General features: G+C 37.2%; 2 protein-coding genes across 11 annotated transcripts in view; both read left to right on the forward strand.

Annotated features, from left to right (window-relative positions):
* Positions 1 to 1,316, forward strand: part of LOC109055070 (membrane-associated guanylate kinase, WW and PDZ domain-containing protein 2) — a 63,557-nt gene extending 62,241 nt beyond the window's left edge. For 2 of the 4 annotated variants that reach the window (XM_042730056.1, XM_042730057.1), the window contains exon 19: positions 1,110 to 1,316. In XM_042730056.1, coding sequence (XP_042585990.1) covers positions 1,110 to 1,175 — 66 coding nt within the window. In that variant the 3' untranslated portion in view covers positions 1,176 to 1,316. The remainder of the gene's footprint in view (positions 1 to 1,109) is intronic. The other 2 variants (XM_042730058.1, XM_042730059.1) reach the window with 1 other exon arrangement.
* A 4,651-nt stretch (positions 1,317 to 5,967) lies between these two features.
* The window catches only part of iqsec2b (IQ motif and Sec7 domain ArfGEF 2b), a 70,564-nt gene continuing 61,870 nt past the window's right edge, over positions 5,968 to 14,661 (forward strand). The window contains exons 1-2 of one of the 7 annotated variants that reach the window (XM_042730061.1): positions 5,968 to 6,594; positions 6,883 to 7,903. In XM_042730061.1, coding sequence (XP_042585995.1) covers positions 7,461 to 7,903 — 443 coding nt within the window. In that variant the 5' untranslated portion in view covers positions 5,968 to 6,594; positions 6,883 to 7,460. Of the gene's footprint in view, positions 7,904 to 14,661 lie in introns of all 7 variants that reach the window. The other 6 variants (XM_042730062.1, XM_042730060.1, XM_042730063.1 and 3 more) reach the window with 6 other exon arrangements.

Consider the following 14,661-nt stretch of genomic DNA (forward strand, 5'->3'; position numbering starts at 1 on the left):
AATGACCTCAAAGTCCTCACTAAAGAGAGTGACAAAATACCCGAGTGAAACACTTGAAGTACTCTGGAACATTGGTTGTGATTGGTTTTCAAAACTTTCCAAACCATAATTGACTTTCCATTTCACTTGAACTAGAGTTGCTGAAATATTTTCCCATATAAGTCCTGTCTTGTCTTCTAAAATCTGTAACAAAAGCAATGAGCTATTTGTAACAATGTTTGTGAATGTTTAAGAAATGTCATATGCATAGAGAGTTACCAAGACAACACTTCTAATTTTCATTAAGTTTAACTTTATATACTAAAATAACTAAAACTAATACTGAAATAAAAAAAACTGTATAGACATATTTTAAACAACAAAAACTATTAAAAATTACAAAAACACAACAAAATTAATCAAACTTAAAAATTTAAATAAAACGAAAAATTTAAAACATTTGTAACGATTCTAGTATCTCAGTGATACTAAGGGGGCATTTACACAACACCGTTTTCAACTATTTATGCATTTTGACCTTTCATTTACATGACAACGACAGGATCTGTAAAAAAACAAACTTTTGGAAACAGGGTTCAAAGTGCAAGTTTTTGAAAACAATACTCTCTGTCTCTGTGTAAACTACAAAAATGTAAATTTGTGAAAATGGTGACATCATACGTATTATGTGTTCAATATATAGGTGTGCACGTGTGTAGTGATTCCTCACAAAACTGACATCACCAACTACTGGTCTGGCATGAATAATACAGTGTTTTTAATCATTTTTTGGGAATCCATATGAACAGAGATTGTTTTGACAGTGTTGTCCTCTGTACTCTAGACTTTTCAAAAACACAAAGGAAAAGTGTTTACATTTTTAAGACATCGTTGTTGTTTAAAAGTGCCCTGAAATAACAATGGCCACTATGAACTGTCATTATACAAAAAATATCTATATGAAGATTCCTTAAAAATTCTGTTGTTTTCTATGAAAAAGCAAGTTTAGAATGTAATAATGTTACATAATTGGATGAGTAAATGATGGCTGTTCATTTTTGGATGAACTATCCCTTTAATATTCTCTCTTTTCTTTCCACCATCATCTGTCTCTAACGTTACACTCTCAGACCATGATCACGTCACAGCCGTCTCCTCCTCACCCCAGGCCCTGCAGTCGGGTTTGGCTACAGTGAGCCGTCACCGAGCTCAACAGGGTGCCACATCCAGCGTTCAAAAACCAGGGAAGACCAACCGAGAGCGGAGAGAACAGAGGGAGAAGGGAAGTGACGGAGGAGACCGCGAGAGCCCTGACAGTCTCGAGGGCGGCAGTCAGGGCAGGGGGCGAAGGTCGAGAGACGAAAGGAGGAGACGAAGGACACAGAGCTTGTCTAGAAACACAGGACAAAGTGATGAAAACATGGAGGGAAGGGTTGAAAGAGTTGGGAAAGAGAAGAAAAAAGGCAATGAGAGAAGAGAAGACAGGTCAAGACGGAGCAAGAGCGAGGAGAGGGCGAGACGTGTGGAGAGAAAGAGGCGAAAAGACGAAAGCAAGAACACACAAACTATCAATAACCAGAGACTTCCTGAGCCTAAACTGCAGTGGGAGGAAGACGACGAGGAGGACGAGTGGGAAAGAGAGACGGAACAAGAGTGGATGAGAGAGAGAGAAACGCTGAAAGACAAAGAATGGGAGAGGGAGGAGAGAAAATCGCTTACTTCAGAGAGCGACAAGGAATGGGAAAGAGAAAAGGAGGCGAATAAGGAAGTGCTTGAGTGGGAGCTAAACAAAAAATCTGAACGAGGGATTCCAGACGAATTGAATGTAAAGCGACAAAGTGAAAACGTAGCAGAAACGAGTTATCATGATCGTCTACCTTATTTGGGCGTCCGTGTGCTGCCTTCGGAAATTCAGCCCCACCCACTTCAACCCTTATCTGGACTCTCATTGGAGCAGCCAGTAGTAGGCTCTGAATTCAATCGAACCCCATTTGCTTTCCTCACATCTGCGCCGTCTGAATACGCAGAGTCCGAATCAGGAGCTAACGAAAACCACACAAACGTCTCCGCAGCCAATGACACGAAAACCACACAGAGGGCGCCTGAAAACCTTACCTTGAAAACCACACAAAGGGCCCTGGGGCCTCCACTTCCAGGCCCCTGGCTCAAACCCAGCTCACAGAGGTTTAATAGGGAGGTTGAGAAAGGTGGAGAAACAGAAACATGAGTTATGTTGTAAAGGCAACTATTGCTTATGTTTAGGTTTTTAAAGTTGCGATGAAATGGAAGTAGCGACAAACTTTCGTATTTGTGGCGTATATCTGATTGAAATGGATTTGTGAAAAGAAAGAAATGTAGGACAGGGACTTGGTAAAATATTTTGGTAAGTGATTGGATGGAGGCAGATCTGAATATGAGTTTGCAGGTGCTTGTAAGTAAGGGGCGGAGCTTAAGTGGGCGAAATCTAGTATATGTCACCAGTAGCAGATATATTGACACTGAACCATTTTTTACCTTCAAAATTCCACTGAAATTTTGCTAATGTGACTGCGCCTAAAGAGCATGCTTTTTTGACTTGGTCAGTAAGCAATTTACATAAATTTACATTTAGCAGGCCCTTTAATTCAAGGTGACCTAAAAATGAGGAAAAGAACAAACAATTTGTGCCAACAATATTCATAGTACACAATGCCAAGTTTAAAGTATGAAGTAGTTTAATGCAGAACCATCCAGAACATGCTTGGAAACACCATTGCAACCATCCACAGCAATGGAGCATCATGGTGGTGAGTTTTACACAGGGAAACATTACTTAGAGGAGATTATATTTTTGTTTTTTCCTGCACATTTAAGCAGTTTTTGAACACTCCCACTCCAGCTTGCTCTTTCAAGTCTTTCTCTCTTCTTCTCTTCCACTTTGTCCTCCATAATGAAAGTCTGCGGTTATCGACGCAACATCTTTTACTTTTGTGCCAGACTGTTTGTATAGTATGTTGACTTTGTATGCAACAAAACTATCATGTGAAGGGCCAAATATTCTCTTTATCTTTCATGCTAGCTTGTGTCCAGGTTTATCCTTTAGCACAGCCAATTTTCTCTTCAGTTCTGCTGTTTGAACTCTACTTTAATCTTATACAATGCTCCATATAAACCAGTGAAAGACTATATGGTGTACATTTCATTAGCCATGAAATTATATATGAACATTCAAAAGTTTGGGGGCAGTACTTTTTTATTTTTGATATTTCTATTCATCAAAGCATCCCGAAAAAATTATTGTATTACAGTTTCCACAAAAATATTACACAGCACAAGTGTTTTTAGCATTATTAATAATAAGAAATGTTACTTGAGCATCAAATCAGCATATCAGAATGATTTCTGAAGGATCATGTGACATTGAAGATGCTGAAAAATCAGCTTTGTGTCACAAGAATAAATAACATTTTAAAATATACTCAAATAAAAGTAATAAATTACAAAATCAAATAAAATAAATCCAGCCTTCTTAATTAACATTGTATTTTTGATTAACCATGCAGAGTATGAGACTTCTCTAAAAAAAAAACATTTTAGTAATCTTACCAACCTCAAACTTTTGAATGATAGTTTAGCCCAAGGTTTAATGTTTGTAACATTAACTTTGAATAATTTGTGCAACATTATGAAATAAGTATTATCCAGATCTCTGCTAAACTGTTTTTGAAGGATGATTGCATAATTTAGCATTCTTGTGAATGATGTGTGCAGTTTGTAAACACTGTTAAGAGGAGATATATTTGTCACACTCCCAAGAGTTCCCCCAAAAGCATTATGCTTTATTTTTATGTATTATATTAATTGTGTGCCCTCTGGGTCTCTGACATCTCAGGGAGCAGATATATAAACTGTAAGATTTTTTTTTTCTTATGTATGCCCCCTTTACACCCTCAAAGTGACCCTTACTGCTGCCTTGGTAACAAAAGACTCCTCCTGTCTGCTGATCTTGGCCTCTGTGACCTCAGAAATCTCAATTAAGTTCAAATTAAAGGTTCCTTCAGACATGGTTGTATGCCATTTAAAGTTAATATAATATATTGACCCATAACACATTTCTTGCAGCTGTCAAAGTTTGATTAACACAAATACAAAGATTAACTCTCACTCCAACTTCAGCAAAGAGAAATTACAGTATATTTGAAGTTCAGATGAAGTATCTGTGAAAACTTTAAAGGAGGTTTAACTATGAAACATGAAGTGTAATTTATAAAAAGAACAAAGTAATACTTAATGAAATGGTTCTCGTACTGCTCTTGGCAGGTTTGACCTCGTCAACCAAAAAGGACTGAATGTTTGTACTGAAAATATAAACTGGAGTTTGCATTATTGAGTGGCGCTGTGCCAAGCCTGCAAAACCTCTCTAGTTTAATGCACCCAGGGTCTTTATCTTTATTGATGAAAGCTTGCTAGTAAACATGAGAGAGAGGTTGACTCTATTATGCTCTTGTTCACTGTAGCTTGTTAACTGTAGATATACTGATGATATTTTAGCATTTAACCTAAAAACTGTGCCTAATACTTATTTTCCTCGATTCATTTTTTGCTGATCGTTAAGTTCTGTCATCAAACCAACACACCACCCAAAATTGTTAATTCTGTGTGTCATACTCTCTACCAGAATATACGCACATTTAAACTATGCATAAGATGTTGCCATTTTAACCCACAGCAGTCAATTGGGACAGCAGTGTAATCTGTGCAGCCCCAGCAGGTCTGGGATCAGTCTGGTGTTGGTGGTCCACACATCTTTAAACATATCATAACATTCATGAGCCAATGCCACATAACAAGTCTTACACTAAGAAGTTTAACGCCTCTATATTTATTACATGTTCAGTCTGAAAGGTCAATTTTAGAGTCTCACATTGTCGTTATGTCCATACTAATGTCTATGGCCATATGTACCAATTGTAAATAGAAATAAATAGAAATATATTATAATTATATATACATATACTATGTTTCTGTTATGATTATATTGTTATAATCCATTGTAACCCAAATGCAGGTAACAAATTATATAAGAGTTATAATAAAGATTCATGTATCTACCTGAGATCAGTTGGGCCCTGGAGTGCTTTTTCTTGCTTGTGTGTGTGTGTGTGTGTGTGTATGTGTGTGTGTGTGTGTGTGTGTGTGTGTGTGTGTGTGTGTGTGTGTGTGTGTGTGTGTGTGTGTGTGTGTGTGTGTGTGTGTGTGTGTGTGTGTGTGTGTGTGTGTGTGTGTGTGTGTATGTGTGTGTGTGAGCACTGCTATATGCGGCTGTAATTTCTGCCCTGAGCAGTAGATGACAGCAAAGCATATTGAAAAGTACTTCATATCAAGACTATAGAAATAACATAATGGTATTAACTTGACTTTAGTATTTGTGATTTAGTATTTGAGAAACATGCTGATAATGCTGATAATTATAATAATTATTATTTTATTATGTACAGTATATTATGAATAAATAATAAAATATTGGGTTCTTATAGTTAATGTTTTAATGTTTTGAAATCAAAATAATTTTTCAGTTAATAGCCTAATAATACTTTAATCCTGTACAATACTGCTATGATTATTACAGTTCTGTTCATTATCAACTAAATTTGCTTCATGATTAGATTCTAAATGGTCTATAAAAAGTGCAAACTAACTGCTGCGGGTTGGCATCACTTTGTACTTAAACTGGAGGCAACGAAAATTAAGTTTTCAATTTTAGAGGTTTATATTCTTTTACATTCTACATTTCCCAGAACACCAAAACGATCATTATTATTATTATTTTTATTATTAATTCCTGCTGAAGATCCGGTTTAAGGTGGTAGCTTTGTTTTAGCTGGTCTGGTAGATCATGTGGACAAACTGTTTTTCTCAACAGTGTCTCCTGAGAAACTGTTAGCTGAACCAACTAATGACTATCTTAGACCAACCAGAAACCAGCTATGAGCCAAACATCAGCTGCCAGTTTGAACAGGTTTTTACAACAATTTATTTTGTTCCATTGAAAATAACGTAAAATCACGTTGCTAATATTATTATTTGACGATACCCGTTGTAACTGTGGTGTTTTGGCAGAGATATTGTAACCATGGTAATTTTGTAAGGCTACTGAAATCATTTGCATATGTAATATGTTTGTGTGATTCGAGCTTCATTTGTTGAAATCTCTCTCTCGTGTACTGAAAAGATCTTGCGTGGGTTGACTGAGTGGCGAGCGCAGGAGAGACTAGTTTAACGCTTCTCTGGCCGCCAGTGTCTATCGGATCTGTCAGGTGTAAACCGCTCTCACGAACCTGATCCGCCGCGAGATCATCTCCAAACCATCAGCGCGCCTCCAGAGACCTGCAGCCGCTTACTTCGGGACATACAGAAGAGCGCCAACTTTACAGCAGCGGCTCCAGCTCTTAGATGTGCGCCTGGGAAAAGTCTGTTGTATGAGAGAAAAGACAAATGCCGTCTTAAGCGACGTTGTTATTCAAAGAGATTAAAACAAACGAACACGAGCAAATTGTACGAAGAAATCGGAGAGCTCGAGATTAACTGAAAGCTACCCATGAAAATGGGTTGAAGAAAAGAAAAGAAAGGAGAGTCGTAAGTAGGATTTTTTTTAACATGTGGAGCCATATTTGTGCATTTTATTTTGAATATATAAATTACTGATACTATATTGGAGAAGAAGACGAGCGCGCACTCAGCGCGTGCAAATGTGTCATAGACTTTTAATGTTGCAATAGCAAATTGCTCTTCTGCTGCCTGTATGAAGGCAGATTGGACATTACATTTACGGTTCAGTTTTACGAAATGTAACTTTTCTGTTAATGACAAAAGCCCTTTCTCCACGTTATTTTTACAGTATGTTTTCTATCTCAAACTATACAGATCTTAGTGGATTTCAGGGATTAGATTTATATCTTTTTGCTGCTGTTCCCCATTTTCCACTGTGCTACCTCAGCATGTGGGATTTGTGTGTAGCACAGCAGATCTCAAGATGACTGGATTTTATACTGGGTTTGTGGAAGCCGTGCTCTGTAGATGTTATTTCTGACTGTATTATAGGCATTTATTTACATCACTTATGATTTCATGTCGTCACATGGATCTTTTTGTCGGGAAAAGCTATAAGCCGATGCCCAGAACTGTCTTTTTTCTTCATACATCATCTTTCTTCACTAACTTGAAGCTTGGAGGATGCAAATTATTGACTTTTAAACTCCTTTACTGAGAGCTTTACCACCTATACTTTTTTACAAGGATTCATGGAACATTAAGATGCAGTCGATGCATATAACACTGGTGCTTTAAATGTTCTTTGCTGGTGTTTTGCAGTTGTTGAGACTCAAGTTGCAATATATAGGATAAAAGATATTTCCATCAAACTTCTACCTTCAGGCTCTTTTGTTTTATCTCCCCCCCCACTGAACTTATCAGGTGGGGGGGGAAGGGGTAAGGCCCAAACCATGGAGTCCAACCCAGACAGCCCGAGTCGGGCTGTGGAGTATCTTCTGGAGCTCAATAACATCATCGAGAACCAGGCCAAACTTCTAGAGACACAGCGTAAACGTATCGAGGAGCTCCAAACGCAGCTAGACCGGGTCAACCAGGAGAACCAGGACCTGCGGCAGGACCGAAACCCGGGAACCGAGAACTCGACGCAGAACCACAACTACAACCAGAGCTCTAAGCCCAGCCAGCCGTCATCACTACCAAACCACAGTGCTGGAGGTGTCCATCAGAACAGCAGCAGTAATATACCCTCATCCACGGTGCCTGGTCCAGCTCGACGGAATCACAGCAGACTGACCCGAGGCCTGTCATGTGGGTCAGCCCCTGTCGAGGAGAGAGGCCGACTGGAGCGAAATGACAGCTCTGGGACCAACAACACCTCCACTCTACGGAAACAGTAAGCGCCTCATTCCCTTAGTTAAACCTCATCAGGGTGGATCCAGGTTATTGGATGTTCAGGCCTTTTGTGCAATATACAGTATTTGTGCTATATTTGTTGTGCAGGGAGAGGTTTAGGTTGAATGTTGATATGAATTACCAAGCGTGCTCAACAAAAAAGTGTAAGGCCACAAATCACAAATAAGTTGATTTTGAGAATTTCTGAAAATAAGCGCTTAAAAGGTGTGGACATAGTTATTTTTGCGTCTAACCTTATTGAATATGTATTTGTCAGAGTTTCCCTTTCAGACACAGAATTTATGGGAGGGGAGTATTCAAAATGAATCACACAATGCAATTTACTAACGTTTGCCACTCGTCAAATTACTGGTATTTGCGCCATTATTTAACAGCCAAAAAAGCATGTCTTAAAGCAGGCGGTAATTTGCGCAGCTCTTGGTATATTGTGCTGGTCATTATGGAAATGATCTGACTGCCTCTGTTCTTTAATGTGCACATTGTCAGTAAATCACCCACAGAATTTTCCCCTTCCATCTGTGCTTTTATAGAATTGGGCTCTTAATGTTAATTTGCCCTGTTTACTAAATCTGACCCTAAATCTTGAAAAACTTGACACTTGTTAATTTGAGACTTGGATTCTATGTCCGTTGCATTTGTTCTGGGGGTTTATTTTGGGTGTATGGGTGCTGTTAGAATAGCACATTGTAAAACGCTTCATATAGAGAAGAGACCTACATTTTTGTGTGAAGGAAAATGCTCTGTGAATGCTATGTGTTTGGCAAAAGCCCAAACTGTGTTTGGGTCTTTGGAATTCAATCGAAATACCCACTTCTCTCGTTATTTTGTTTGCCTATTTTCTTCAAGCTTTATGCTTCCTTGTTTTTTCATTTCTAAATAAGCAAACACATAGAGTTTGTTGTTGGTGGGTGAAAGGTTAACTATTCTGCAGATGTTTTTTCTGCATCCTTGGGTGATCCAGGCGTCAACACTCGGCGTGTTTCTTCCTCTCTGCCTCATTGAGCTCAACCCGCTACCCAACTCATATAATTATGTTTGCTAGCTCATCGCCGGCAGCTGCACAACCCCTGTATTCTGTACTTAAATGTCTCGAGAGCTCTCAGATCTGTTCATCTTCTGCCTCGTTCATCCTTGTCTGAAATTATTGACTAGAACAATCCATCACTCTCCTTTCACAATGTTGAATCATCGTGTCCAGAAAAAGCCAAAATAAAACTAAAATAAACCAGGCTGATTGGGGAACAGGTTTAGTGTTTCTCACAAGCGTTCAGTGGGATGTTCAAAGTTCAGATTTGGCACTTTAATTCACATCAAATTGAGTTTCTAAGCATTTGTACAGGGTTGCAGATGCCCTTGAACACTGAAAAGAAAGTTATTTTTTCCCCAGCTCACTGTATTTATCTACCTTTTGGCATAGAGGAATACATGGAATAAGATAAAACACCAGAATTGATTGACGGTCTAACTCATTTTGCTGAAAATTAAATTTTGAACAGTTTGTGTCCGTTTACAAAAAACAATTCACTGATTCATATGTTTCATAACTCAGAATCATTCCCAGAAGTCCCTATGTGGCTCTTCACTTTTCTTTTCTTTTTTATAGAAAAACACATTTAAAGTTAAAATACTGTTTTTTTATCCCTGATGTTTTTTTTTGTGTTTTTATGGCTTCACCCCAGTAAAGAAAGTAATCCCCTACAAATTGTTCATACCCTTTCAATTCAGTAAAAAAAAGTGTAGAAACAATTTTTACTCAAAAATGAGTAGTACATTTCACAATTAATTAATAAATAAAACAGCTAGTATCAGTGAATTAAACAATGTTTTAAAGTCCAAACACTAAAATAGTAATAATCTTTACCTTAATCTTAATCAGTAATCTTTCTTCATTTTGTAGGATTTACATTCAAACTATTTTTACTCAGAAATTACCTTGTAAATTTCACAAATATTTATATTCCTAAAAATAATAAGTAACATATTGAATGAAATGTGAAATTTAAGAAGAAAGACTAAAATAGTATTTTCTTGTAATGTAATATCTGTTGCTGAAGTTGTTATTACAACTTGGCAAGATCTTTTTACAGTGCAAAGGAATAATTTCACAAACCAGAAGTGAATGCTAATGCTTGATGGGTTGTAATAAATGTAATCAGCACTTATTATTTGGTGGATTTCTACACTACGCTTTCAACCCATTGCATGTGTTCATTTAAAATCAGTATGTATACCTGTATTTATCCCTACTTAGGGGCAGCTGTGGCCTAATGGTCAGAGAGTTGGACTTGTAACCAGAAGGTCGCAGGTTTGAGTCTCGGTGCTGGCAGGAGTTGTAGGTGGGGGGAGTGAATGAACAGCCCCTTTCTTCCACCCTCAATACCCATGGCTGAAGTGCCCTTGTCACCAGGTCGATGCAGCAAAAATCTCCCCCCGGGTGCTGGATATAGCTGTCCATTGCTCCAGGTGTGTGTTCACGGTGTGTTCACTTCTCACTGCTGTGTGTGTGCACTTGGATGGGTTAAATGCAGAGCACCAATTCCGCGTATGGGTTACCATACTTGGCAAAATGTCATGACTTACACTTACTTTTTGAAAACCAAGAAGCATTTGTTAGCAGATTCTCAGTTGGAGAATTCATTTGTTTGGTGTTACAGGCAATAGTCATTAACTGGACTCTCTCTCTCTCTCTCTCTCTCTCTCTCTCTCTCTTTCTGCATCCTCCTCCCATGGGGCCGTTAGTCATGAGTAAGGAACACATATGAGTTATTTATGTGGGTGTAAGACTGTGCTGATTGGCTGGGCAGTTTGTTCCAGTACTACAGCGATCATAGTGGAGGCAGCAAATGAAACGCTTCCATTTTTGTCTAGATTTATTTGAGATCCTCTAATTAGCTCCTTCACTATGATTTTAATTATGCTTGTGCTCCAGCGTTTAGCAGAATGACCTCAGATTTATGACCTCATTGGCACTTTCAAACCTGTTATAATGGCCGTGCCGACTAAAGGTTTCCTTCATTTTAGGATGGTACTGCACAGTATTGTAAAAATAGATAGGGATAAATATATAACATATTTTAGTAGGTTATCAACATGTGTTTAGAAAGTATCACCAAGAGCAATTTTAGGGTTGATAGGAAGCAGTTATGGCAACACTTTATTTTAAGGACCAATTCTCACAATATTTGCTTATTAACTTGCATATTACGAGCATATTTATTAGTACAATTAGTAGCTGTTTATTAGTACTTACAAAGCACATATTAATGCCTTAAAATGCCTTTTAAATATTGCTTATTTTTTATTTGTTTTAGTTTTAATAATTTTAATACTTTAGCTCAAAGCATGTCATAATTTGCTCACTCTCATGTCTACATGTCTATCCCTTTTTGTTGAACATACCTGGAGAAATTTAAAAGAATTGTACTGGTCACTCTTTTTTATACAACTATAAGGAACTTTGAGAATTTAAGCTTCACAAAGAATGAAGAAAAGCATAAAATAATCAAAAGTGGTCCATTTGACTGGTGCATTATTTTCCAGGTCTTCTAAAGATAGCTTTTTGTGACAAACAGAATGACATTTAAGTAATTTATTCACATAATAATCAGTGCTGTTAACTCCTGCGACCTGTTCCTGAAATATGGTGCACTAGTCAAACCAAAATCTACTTTTTTTAACAAACAAGCTTCAGTTTTTCCCCTCCCCTTAAGAGTATCATACAATTTTGAAGGGTGAGAAAATGATGACAGACTATTCATTTTTAGGCGAATTGCCTTTTTAATGCATTTATCCTCAACTCCAGTCTGAGTTATTTTTAAGAGCACTTTTCCAGACTCTTTGTAAGAGTCTTCATTTTTTTTCCCTAAAGCATGAAGCATGTTATTCCTGACATCATTCTGCTCTCTGAATCTTGTCTCATCCCCTTTTCACACTCATCTCTCACAATCCCAGCATCCTCTTTTCACTGCTTCAGGTCAGAGGTCATTCTTTATTCATATCTTCTCTCCGCTTTTTCCCCTTCCGTGCTCTTTTCTCCCACACTCTCTTTCTTTTGATTCGGTCTCTCCATTTATGAGTTATGAGCTTTTTTTAAACTCTCTCTCCTCATGTTTGTAGGTGTCTCTCTCTCTTTTCATGTGTGCCACCCTCTCCATCCTCTCTGTGGTCAACAGATGGAGAATCAGTGTGTGTGTTCCACCGTTTCTCTTTTAGAGTCGAACGTGCTGAGAGAAGGTCTTTTTCTCTCACTCTCCGCGCTCCTCCATTTTAGCTCGCTCATCTCTATGTAGTCTTACAGTAAATGCTGTGTTTGATCATCTCTCCATCTTTCTGTTGTCATCTGACTCTCTACAGTATATCTGCATTAGGTCAGGGTTGTCCCGCAGGTGTTAATTATTGACCCACATTGTGCTTTTGGAGTGCTTCTGATGGCTCAGACTGTGTGCCAGCCGTCTGAACCTCTCTGCTCCAGCTGACCTCTGCTAATTGTGTCCTTTGGAATAGCCTTAAACATTTGCAGTTAGACAACATAAAACTAAATTTGACCCTTTTTACTTAATAATCCCTGCTCTTGTTGAAGATGATTCATCATCTTTGTTTTCATAATTATTTATCAACGTTCTCAACCTTTGAATTGGCGTTTCTGCTGGCATAACCAAGAGGGAAAAAGTAATGTGATCTAATGATATCATTAGGAATCGGTCACAACTCATTAAAAATCTTTAAATATCTCCCTCTTAAAGTATCTGTGCTTAACCCATAAACACACTACTCACCTAATATGATGAGAAATGTGCCTCTTTATGTGTGTGTTTTTAATACTTGATCTGATTCCTGAGCTTTTCCCCTTAAAATGCTTGTGCTGTAGAGTTTTTCAGGGGCCTTGCTTCCGGGAGTATTTCCCATTCATGTCTCCTATAGGTATTTTTTTAAAAAGTCGAAGAGTTAAAGAGGTATAAGGTGAATCAAACATTACAAATTCTAATTTGAAGCAATAATGTAATTGAAAGTCAGAGAGAAAGATAAAAGTACAAGACTATGTACTTAACGACTTATAGGAAGGAAAGAACTACAAACTTTTGTGAATGAGTACAAGCATTAAGAATGAGCATCAAAATAAACATGACGGATAAATATACAACTATTTAAAGATGTTGATTATGTGTATAGATATGGTAGATTTTATGTTTATTGCAAAACATACATATACACACAAACATATGAGTAGTTTGAGAGCGTAGGAAGATTATGTTACATCATTTGGTGTGTTTCGTGGGAGTGGGTAGGGAATTCTGTTGTTAAACATTAATTTAAAAATAAGTTGAAATAATGCAGAATTATGGCTTCAATGGTGCATATACCATTGACTAACTTCCTCTGAGCTCACAGTAGTTCCATCTGAAAGTTATCATTACAAATCAATGCTCAAAATGAATGGCATTTTTACTTCTAGAACTCGATTGTCACTCTGATGCACCGTTGTTGTTTTGTTTTTTTTCTTCTTTCAGAATTGAGGTCATCAAACTAGGTCCACAGGAGTGTCATGGTTTCTTTTCATTTTCTTTGTATTTGGGGCTTCCCCTCCTCATGCTGGCTTCCATTCAGTCTCAATGTGTCTAATTTGCATGTACAATGTTAGGTTCCACTTTATATTAGATTTCTTTAACTACTAAATATGATTATTTTTAGTACAATTTGTGCTCATTTAGAACTTTTACTGCTAGAGAGGTGGAATATGGGTAAGGTTATGGACAGGTTTCCTGGTATGGTTATGTTTAACAGTGGGTTATGGGGTAGAGGGAGGGTCAGCACTGTGATGTAGAGATTAAAGATATAATAGCATGCAATTTAAAAAAATAATAAAAAATACAAGTATGATGTAAAAATGTGTATGTACATAAGTATATAAGTGCATTGTATCAAATGATTAATTTAAATGTTATCTTGGTAACACTTTATTTTAAGGTGTCCTTGTTACACGTTACATGTACTTACTATAGTAATAACAATCAATTATGCATAATTGCATGCAAGTAACCCTAAACCAAACCCTAATCCTAACCCTAACCATATAGTAAGTACATGTATTTAATTAATATTATTCAGTACTTAAATTATAATTATACTGTAACAAGGACACCTTAAAAAAATAAAGTGTAATCATTATTTTATACAGTATATAATATCTTATAATCTTATAGTAAAGATATGTGGGTCCCAGTGTTAAACATTTCTATAATCACGTGTCTCTAATGCAAGTGTCTTACACTGGGTATTGCTTTGACCTCCACCATTGTAAAGGATTACAAAAAAAAGAAACAAAAAAAGAATATAAGTATAAAATAGTAAAATATGGTAAATATAATTACATGTAATTATGGTTCAAGTACATTTCAAACATGTCTTTTTGCTTTGCATGTTTATTACTTGTGTGAAAATCACTAATTTATGTGCAGAGCTGGACCTGCCAGTTCAAAGCCAGACATTGGATAAATAATGGAAATCATCGCTAAATCATTGGCTGCTCTTTAAAAGGTTAACTGCAAACAGAGTCAGGGTCATGTTGAAGTTGTTTGAACTTTAAGAGCCATGTTAACGCATGTTAAAGCATGACGCTTCACTGCATGTAGTTCAGTGCACTGGGAAATGTTGACATGAGGGCCTTAACACAACTCAAATTTGCTATTGAAAATAGAACGAGAGCTTCTAGTTGCAGCAAATTTAGTCATCAGTGTTAAT

The sequence above is a fragment of the Cyprinus carpio genome, chromosome B8 (assembly GCF_018340385.1).
Source record: "Cyprinus carpio isolate SPL01 chromosome B8, ASM1834038v1, whole genome shotgun sequence".
NCBI classification, from domain to species: domain Eukaryota; kingdom Metazoa; phylum Chordata; class Actinopteri; order Cypriniformes; family Cyprinidae; genus Cyprinus; species Cyprinus carpio.